Here is a 10019-nt window from a genome sequence, read left to right on the forward strand (position 1 = left end):
AGCCTCCGTGCCATAGTTTAGAGAAATGAGAAAGGCACAATTGCACCGCTAGGTGGATTAAAACAGGTTTTTTTAGTTTTGTTTTTCTTTCTGGCAGAAGAGGGCTGAGCGGGAAACGGGGATTGAAAAGTTTAACTAGTTTTCAGGGAAGAACATATTGAGTGAAAATAATTTCCTACCATGCTCTTGCAATCTGATGGAAACAGTACAATCTGTGCATTTGGGTGGAGATTGGCTGGGCCGTCTTTAAATCATTTGAGGCCCCTGGGCAGTATTGAAGCTTCTAACTTCTTACTAAAATTTTCGGTCGGAACATAGACGGCACATTAGAAATAAGCTATCAACATACCTATATTTGCTTCGTACGCCCCCATTTGTGATGCTCTTAATTTTCTCGTCACAGCATGCGGTGCGTTTGAAACCTTCGTTTGTTTACCTCTTGTATGGTTCAAAAACCCTGAATCCCTCTGGTATAAAGAATCGCCATCTCTATCATTTGTTTACTATTTATCTGTCAGTGTCAACACAAGCGAGGATGAGACCTGTTACCTGCACTCAATCCGAAGAGAATTTCTTCGATTCCTTCTCGAACAAAGACAGATTGACAGGTCCTGTGCTCGATTGGAATGAAACTGAAATTGGTAAACAAACGATAGAGATGGCGCATCTTTATCTAGAAGGATCTTTAGTTTAGATTATTCGTGTCCAAATTGCGCCCTGAAGTTACAGAAAATCCGTATCTGCCAATCCGAAACCAGAAAGTGATATCTCTAATCAGGAAGAATAAATCAATGTCGATACGTGATTTGGTCAATAAAACGGAATCGAGCATCGAAAAATCGCCAAACAAAGTGCAGATCAAAGACAACGTGCTCCAACGCTCCAACAAGTTTTGCAGCAACTAGATGCATGCATTGTGATGGACGATGAGACCTGTTACCGCGACTGAACCTGCAAGCGGAGCATCCCTCGGGCGATGGTAACGTTTGGTTTTCGCAACTAGCTCCCGCCCGTTGTGTCTGTGTGTGACCTGTCAAAAACCGAAAAAGTTCACATGTGGTTTGTTCTATAGTGTATCCAGAAGCTGCCATAGGAAATATTTCGGAATAACTTGAATACTTACCGTATACTTACCGTGAGTAACCTGGAAAAAGAAGTTAAATAATAATCTATAAATACTTACCTTAAAATTGATAATACTTACCTAGGAAAGCAGAAGTAGAAAGGAGAAAAGGAAGATAGTTGCAAAGCTGGTCGGAAGAGTAGTTAGCGAGGGAGGAAAATTTGAAAGTAAGAGAGTAAAATTATATGCGAAAGATGAAATTTAATAAAAATTTATATAGTTTTAGCCTGCATAAAAAAGGTGCTTGCTCATTATTTCTTTCCGTTCGGGGACGACCGAACAAACTAAAATTTCAAAGTTTGGATCGCACCTCACCCTCGGCACGATGAGCGACCAGGAACTAGACTACACTACAACGCCGTGCGGCAAGTGTGGATTAGCTCCAAAGGAACCAGGTGGAATGGTTGCTTGCGACCACTGCAACAATTGGTATGATTACGCTTGCGCGGGTGTAACCGATACCGTTAAGAGGAAGAAAAAATGGTTCTGTGATAATGCTGTTTGTGCGGCGGCAGTCAAAAAGCGCACGAAGAAGGACGCAAATCCTCAATCGACGGCAGATGAATCGGATGCCGGAAGTGTCAAATCGTCCACAGTGCCGTCCGCAGATGAACAAATGAGGGCCATGGAAGAAGAACAGCGGCGGCTCGAGGCGGACTGGGACAAACAGATGCTGGTGAAAGAGAAGCAACTGGAGTTTCAGGCTGCAATGAAAAAGAAGAAGTTCTTGCAGGAACAAGCACTGCGCCGAAAGCAAATGCAGCTAGAGGAAGTGTGGCGCTGTTTCGAGCTAGCAGAACTAGAGCGCGAAAACCAGCTGCAGCTGCAGGTAAAACACGAGCACCTGAAGCGTGTTCAGAAACTGGAAAAAGATTTTCGGGAGCAGATGTCAACTGTGGATAATCAGTTGGACACAAAGAAAATAGAACGGCAACAGAAACATTCCCGACTGATTACCGTTAAGAATCAAAGTACACCGCTACTAGCTCCGGCGAGAAAGACGGGTATTTGTGTTGAGTCGGAAATGGATGATACGAAGGAGAGTTCCAGTTCGGAGGAAGAAACTGATAATGAACCGGACGAGAAGGTTAAGCAGGGTTCCAGACCAACAAAGGGCCAATTTGCTGCCAGGCACGGGATCGGTAAACACCTTCCTCTATTTTCGGGAAAGCCGGATGATTGGCCACTGTTTTATGCGGCGTACAACTCTTCTACAAAGGCGTGCGGATTTAGCGATGTCGACAATTTAGCACGTCTGCAACAATGCCTAAGGGGCGATGCACTGGAGCTTGTACGTGGACAACTGCTTCTTCCGAAATCGGTCCCTCGTGTTATTGAGAAGCTTCGCCAACACTTTGGTCGTCCCGAGCAATTGTTAGATCGTCTGTTGGAACGCGTTAAAGAATTGCCGGCACCGAAGAATCTGTAAGGGTTCATTCCATTCGCCAACGTAGTAGAGCAACTTTGCGATCATGTGGAAGCAGCGGACCTTAAGGAGCATCTGAAGAACCCGTTGCTTATACAGGGCCTGATAAAAAAGCTTCCGGATGCGGAGAAAAGACAATGGGCTGATATCAAACGAGCTCGAGAGGGAAGAAAGATTTCTCTTCGTACAGTTACGGACTTTCTCCTACGAATTGCGGATGATGCGCGGGAAGCAGAAGTGGACATCGAGCGTAACACGGAAACGAGATTCTCAGGCGAACATTCCGGTCGAAAGCGAAAAGAGAAAGGAGCAGTATTCAGTCACGCTGAGGAAGGAAACTCGAATACAGTCGTCAGCAACCGATTAGGGTTGAAACCATGCAAAATGTGCCAGCGTACCGACCACCGATTGCGGTTTTGTCAGGATTTCAAGAACTGGTCACACGCCGAGCGCGTAGCAATGGTGACACGCGATAAGCTATGCAAGCTATGCCTCGGAGAACACGGAGGACAATGCTGGTTCAAGTTTCGTTGCAACGTTGGCTCCTGTAAGGAGGCACACAATCCGCTCATTCACCCGGTCAGTACGGTGGGTATTAGTGCACACATTCACTCGTGCAACCCACTGCTGTGTCGGATAATTCCCATACAACTACATGGTAGGGATCGGACGCTGACGATTTTGGCATTTTTGGACGAAGGTGCTTCCGTCACATTGATCGAAGGTAAGCTAGCTAATAGATTGGGTATTGTCGGGGCCGAAGAAAAGCTTACAATCAAATGGACTGCCGACTATTCACGTACTGAGAAGAACTCAAGAAAAATAAATGTGTAGGCTTCGGCAGTTGGTGTTGGAGATAAAATGTTGCTCAAAACGGTTCGCACTGTGGGCAAGTTAATGCTGCCACATCAGAAATTGGATGCTGCAGTACTTTCAGTCCGCTATCAATACATGAGCGATCTGCCGATCGCATCTTATGAAGGCCAGCCAGAGCTTCTTATCGGTCTCAACAATGTTCATGCTTTCGCGCCCATGGAAGTGAAGATAGGTACCGTCGCTGACCCGATTGCCGTCCGTTGCAAACTCAGATGGACAGTATATGGTCCAAATCAAGCGAGCCATACTACAGAGAGAGGGTACGTATGCTTGCATCATGATGTAACCAATGAAGACATACATGGTTTACTGAAAAGCCACTATGCATTAGAGGAATCTGTGGTAGCAACGGCCCAAGAATCTGCAGAGGACAAAAGAGCGATGGAGATTATGGAGCGGACCACGAAACGCATCGGAGAACGGTTCCAGACTGGTTTGCTCTGGAAGGAGAACAATCCGCGATTTCCGGAGAGTATTCAGATGGCGCTGAGGAGAAATTTGCAACTGGAGCGGAAGTTAATGAAAAATCCGGAATTATACACGAAAGTGCGAATGCAAATCGAGGAATATGTGCAGAAGGGATACGCTCACTTGACCACAAAAGAGGAACTGGAGAATACCGAAGCAGGGAAAGCGTGGTACTTGCCGATAAATGTCGTGCTGGAACCGAAGAAACCGGGAAAGGTGCGTATCGTCTGGGATGCTGCGGCGACGGTGCAAGGTGTTTCGCTTAATAGCATGCTACTGAAGGGACCGGATCTACTCGTACCGTTATCGGCAGTAATTATCGGGTTCCGTGAGCGGAGAATCGCATTCGGGGGCTATCTCAAGGAAATGTTCCATCAGCTGAAGATTATCAAGGAAGATCGTCAAGCCCAGCGATTTCTCTTTCGATCCAATCCCGAAGAGGATCCTAAAGTTTACGTGATGGACGTTGCCAGGGATGGGAATTATCATTCATTCGCATGATTCTTGGCGAATCCGCTCATTGCTTTGACAGCAGCCAGTCGTTCATTCACGATCCGACTAAAACTCTCCAAAAGAACACAACTGAACGTAGGTATAGATGAACTTCCGAAGATGTGAGCCAAGTAAAAGAATGACACGTACTATGTTGAATGAAGAAGATCGTGTTCTTCAATCGCGGATTGAATCGGAAGATTGTACTGTAAACATTCACAAGTGAATCAACTTTTAGTTCACAAATGAATGTGACATTGTATTCTTTGGTTGGGTTAGGTCAACTTTATAGTGCAAATGTACACTATAATCAATGTTGAGAAGTAGATTGGACTACAATCCACTTGAAATTGATATTGTGATATGCACGGAATCGTTTTAAGTTATTTTTTTCCACCAGCACATTGCAAACTATTTACTCAACAATAAGAGATCACCAAGTGAAAATTTCATAGGTCTATAAACAAGAACGACAAGTTTTTTTATTAGAACGATCCGGTGAATGTTTTGAAATGAATCTTTGTGAATGAAAGAATGCATTCATTTGCGATCCTTTCTGCTTTCATTCAAAACACTACGTATGCGATAGAGAATAAATCATAGCCGGGCGCTGTCACTTTTTTTCAGTTCTGTGTTTTGCTTCTCGCTTTCGCACGAACGCGTAACTCTGCACAAGAAGGGTTTCCGAGATCGGGTTTCACAGTAAGAGCATGTTGGTAAATGATTTTAAATTGATCGTTTCGTGAAATCATTTTTCCCATGCCTGGACGTAGCTACATTTGGGTCGACCTGCTCATGCAAGTCAGTACCCTGAAGCAGCCGATGCTATAATCAATCGGCATTACGTCAATGATTATTTCGACAGTGTCGACACAATCCAAGAAGCAGTGCAGAGGGCGAAACAGGTGAAGCTTGTGCACAAAAACGGGGGCTTTGAAATCCGGAACTGGGTTTCGAATTCTCCAGAGGTATTACGAAGTTTGGGCGAAGACAAACCGGTCGTGGCAGTTCATTTCAACCAAGACATGCGGAGACATTGCGAGAACGAGTGTTAGGCCTAGTTTGGAACCCTATTCTCGACGAATTTTCGTTTTCTACGAGACAGCGCGAAGAGGTCGTTCAATATTTACATGGTGGTAAGCGACCGACGAAAAGAATTACTATGAGCTGCGTTATGGGGTTCTTCGATCCTCTGGGGCTGCTGTCATTATTCACGATTCACGGGAAAATTGTTCTGCAACATCTGTGGCGAAAGGGCTGTGATTGGGACGCAGTTATGGACGACGAAAGCTGGAAGCTGTGGAAACGCTGGGTTGATTTGCTGCCCGAGGTCAAAACCATCCGGATTCCACGCTGCTATATCGGGAACGCTGTATCGACGGAGATCGAGTCGCTCGAGCTCCACATCTTTACGGACGCTAGTGAGCATGCTTACGGGTATGTGGCCTATCTACGTGTGCTTATCAAAGGCAGGATTCAATGCAGTTTAATTATGTCTCGGGCAGAGGTAGCTCCACTCAAACGGCAATCAATTCCTCGACTAGAACTTGTGGCAGCGTTGCTCGGTGCCCGGATGTATCGAACGATTGAGCGAATGCTTACGCTGCACATTTCGCGCTGCGTTCTTTGGACTGATTCTCGGACGGTTTGTTCTTGGCTCCAGTCGGATCAGTACAAATATAAGCAATTTGTGGCATTTAGGGTGGGAGAGATTTTGGACTTGACTCAGGTTGTGGATTGGCGTTGGATACCGACTAAACTAAACATAGCCGACGTACTGACCAAGTGGGGTCGCGGTCCGCCGTTACAAAGCGACGGTGAATGGTTTCTGGATCCTTCCTCCTTGCTACTTCCCGAATGCCAGTGGCCATCATCACAGTTTCCTTCCGGAGAAACCGACGAAGATGCCAGAAGAGTTGTTTTGTTTCATGAAGTCATAAAGATTGAGGCGATTTCGAGATGGAATAGGCTGCTGAGAGTAACCGCCACAGTGTTGCGTTTTATCGGAAATTGCAAGCGCAAACAGAAAGGGTTGCCGATACTCACAGCAAAGGCAACGACGAATCAACAATTAATGCTGAAGACTGCACACCCCGCAGTACAAACACCGTTGCAGAAAAACGAACTACTGGAGGCGGAGAAAGTTTTGTGGAAACAAGCACAACGGAACAGTTTCCCCGATGAGATGAGCGTGCTGACGAGCAACCTACAATTAGCCCCTGGCCAGAAAGCAGAACGAATCCCGAAAAGAAGTGCCCTATACAAATATTCGCCGACGCTCGACGAAGATGGCGTGCTACGAATAGATGGTCGACTGGTGAATGCGGAAGCAATGTCCTTCAATCAGAGGTATCCTATTATCTTGAGCCGTTTTCATACCGTAACGAAGAAAATCATCCAGTATTGTCACGAGCAGTTTGGACATGCGAATAGAGAGACAGTGTTCAACGAGATACGGAAGAAGTTTGAAATCCCGAACCTTCGTGCAGCAGTCTCTAGAGTAGCCGGTGAATGCGTATGGTGCAAAGTGCATCGGTGCGTTCCACATACTCCGCGCATGGCACCACTGCCGGTTCAGCGTGTTACGCCTGGAAAACGCCCCTTCAACTCTGTCGGCGTGGATTACTTGGGCCCTATGGAGGTGACAGTTGGACGCCGAAAGGAAAAAAGGTGGGTCGCCGTTTTCACTTGCTTGGCGGTGCGCGCAGTGCACCTAGAAGTGGTGCATTCACTTTCAACGCAGTCGTGTCTCATGGCACTAAGCAGATTTGCCAGTAGGTATGGGAAGCCAGAAGAGATATTCTCCGACAATGCGACTTGTTTTCGAGGAGCGTGGAACGAAATGGTAAAGACCAAACTACAAATCAACAGAAAGTGCGCCGAGAAATTCATCAGTTCAACTACTGCCTGGTATTTCAATCCCCCCGGCACCCCGCACATGGGCGGTGTTTGGAAACGGATGGTGCGGTCTGTAAAGGAATCGATGAAAGCGCTGGATGACGGAAGGAACCTCACTGATGAAATCCTGAAAACAACAGTAGCAGAAGCAGCAGATATGATTAACACGCGTCCACTCACGTACAAGCCTCAGGAGCCCGCAGGCGAGGAAGCACTAACGCCAAACCATTTCCTGCGAGGTGCAGTGACCAGTGCGGATCTCCAGGTGGAGCCAGTGAGTGCAGCGGAGGCTCTACGAAACGTTTACAAACGTGCCCAATACCTAAGCGACCGTATGTGGGAGCGGTGGATCACCGAGTATCTACATACGATCAACAAACGCAGCAAATGGTTTGACGATAAGCGACAGTTGAGTGTTGGGGATTTAGTTTTTCTGGTGGATGGGAAAATTCAGAAGAATTGGAGGCGTGGGAAGATCGTAGAAGTGTTTCCGGGAACAGACGGGACCATTAGACAAGTCAGCGTGAGGACAACAGACGGGAAGCTATATCGCCGGGGAGCGGTTAACATTGCGGTAATGGAGATAGGTGAAGGTAAATCCGGAACAAGAAGCAACGCCGGATGTTACGGACCGGGGTCTGTTACCGCGACTGAACCTGCAAGCGGAGCATCCCTCGGGCGATGGTGACGTTTGGTTTTCGCAACTAGCTCCCGCCCGTTGTGTCTGTGTGTAATCTGTCAAAAACCGAAAAAGTTCACATGTGGTTTGTTCTATAGTGTATCCAGAAGCTGCCATAGAAAATATTTCGGAATAACTTGAATACTTACCGTATACTTACCGTGAGTAACCTGGAAAAAGAAGTTAAATAATAATCTATAAATACTTACCTTAAAATTGATAATACTTACCTAGGAAAGCAGAAGTAGAAAGGAGAAAAGGAAGATAGTTGCAAAGCTGGTCGGAAGAGTAGTTAGCGAGGGAGGAAAATTTGAAAGTAAGAGAGTAAAATTATATGCGAAAGATGAAATTTAATAAAAATTTATATAGTTTTAGCCTGCATAAAAAAGGTGCTTGCTCATTATTTCTTTCCGTTCGGGGACGACCGAACATGTGAAAGAGGACTCAGAATCCCTGCCAAGTCTACATTATTATCGGGTGTACCCCATTAGGCATAAATAGGTTTGGCATACGTACGTTAGGCATAATAGACGTTAGGCATAACCCAAGTAACCATAAGAATTAAGCCACTGCACAATATTATTTATACGAATGCTGCATTGAAACTTTATTGTAGCACTTACAATGCAATCAAGCTCAAGGTGTAGCCGAAATGTGGCATTATTACTTGCTCTGTATACGTATATAAAGCTGATATAACGCGTACAATGTACGTAATGTAATGAAATTACGATTTCGAGTTTTCGACTGTCCACTCACTTTTTTCCGGTTTGATTCTCAAACGTGTTGAAACACAATGAGGACGATCAACTCTAACCAAACGGTCACCAGCCCCAAGGGCGTATCTGCAAAGGTCCATGCCCGTGCCGTAACTGTAGATGGACCGCGCGGAAAGCTGAGCAAAAGCTTCCAGCATCTGGCTATGGATGTCTACAAGGTGTCGAGAAAGAAGCTAATGGTCGAAAAATGGTTTGGATCCAAGAAGGAAATCGCCGCGGTTCGCACTGTCTGCTCGCATATTGAAATTATGATCAAGGGCGTAACCAAGGGTTTCCAGTACAAGATGCGCGCTGTACACGCTCATTTCTCCATTAACTGTGTCATTAGTGAAAACAACTCTTTGGTGGAAATTCGTAACTTCTTGGGCGAAAAGCACATCCGCCGGGTGAAAATGCAGCCTCGAGTGACTGTTGTAAATTCAGCAAAACAGAAGGATGAACTGATTCTGGAGGGTAATGATATCGAGGCCGTTTCTCTTTCTGCCGCGCTTATCCAGCAGTCAACCACCGTGCGAAACAAGGATATCCGTAAGTTCTTGGACGGTCTTTATGTGTCGGAAAAGAGTACTGTGGTGCAGGAGGAAGAATAGGAATCGATTGTTTTCTTGTAACATGAATCAGGAATGAAAGAAAGTTAATTTTTGAAAATAAACGTCAACGTGTTTGGACGACTGAAACTCAAAAAACATACTAAAGTTCCTTATCTAATGTGCTGAAGAGCTTTAGGCTTTCTCGCAGGCGATTTGAACTACTTGTGAGTTTGACTTACCTGCTGTTTGTTTTTGTGCTGTTATTTTTTTCCACCCTTCTAATTCTACTTTCTCCTTCTCCTTTCCTTTGCTCAGTAAATTATAAGAAGACATGACAAGGCTCTAATTCCCGACTACATACGAGGAACGTGTCATTTATTCTGATTCCTGATTATAATAAAATTTCAAAATTATTTCAAACTCTCCCTTTTTGAACCCGTAGAACCGTGTCTTACTTAAATGAGATACAGAATAGATTTTCATGCAGTCGCCATTACTCTTGTGGAAATGAATCTTTTTTTTTATAATGAGCGTCTTTCTAATAGATTTTTTTTTCTTTATCTCAAGACCTGGTTTAGCTTGTAATATTATTGTTCTACCAGAGACAGCGTGCACCCAAATTAAATCCATTCACCAACAATCCAATTCAACCCAGACCTAAACCTCATTTCCTAATGCGATTAGTTGCGTCGGTGGCCGTATTCGAAAAATTGAATCGACTCGAAAACCGACTCCCATTACCATCCGA

General features: G+C 45.2%; 2 protein-coding genes across 2 annotated transcripts; both read left to right on the forward strand.

Moving 5' to 3' along the window:
• Positions 1 to 5547: 5547 nt before the first annotated feature.
• Positions 5548 to 7971, forward strand: LOC131686847 (uncharacterized). Its single transcript, XM_058970841.1, has one exon. The coding sequence runs from the start codon at positions 5548 to 5550 to the stop codon at positions 7969 to 7971; it is 2424 nt and encodes an 807-aa protein (XP_058826824.1).
• Positions 7972 to 8727: 756 nt separating this feature from the next.
• LOC131693416 (large ribosomal subunit protein uL6-like) lies at positions 8728 to 9393 on the forward strand. The gene has a single exon (XM_058981203.1). The coding sequence runs from the start codon at positions 8759 to 8761 to the stop codon at positions 9329 to 9331; it is 573 nt and encodes a 190-aa protein (XP_058837186.1). The 5' UTR covers positions 8728 to 8758; the 3' UTR covers positions 9332 to 9393.
• Positions 9394 to 10019: the final 626 nt, after the last annotated feature.

Source organism: Topomyia yanbarensis, chromosome 3, assembly GCF_030247195.1.
Source record: "Topomyia yanbarensis strain Yona2022 chromosome 3, ASM3024719v1, whole genome shotgun sequence".
Classification (NCBI taxonomy): domain Eukaryota; kingdom Metazoa; phylum Arthropoda; class Insecta; order Diptera; family Culicidae; genus Topomyia; species Topomyia yanbarensis.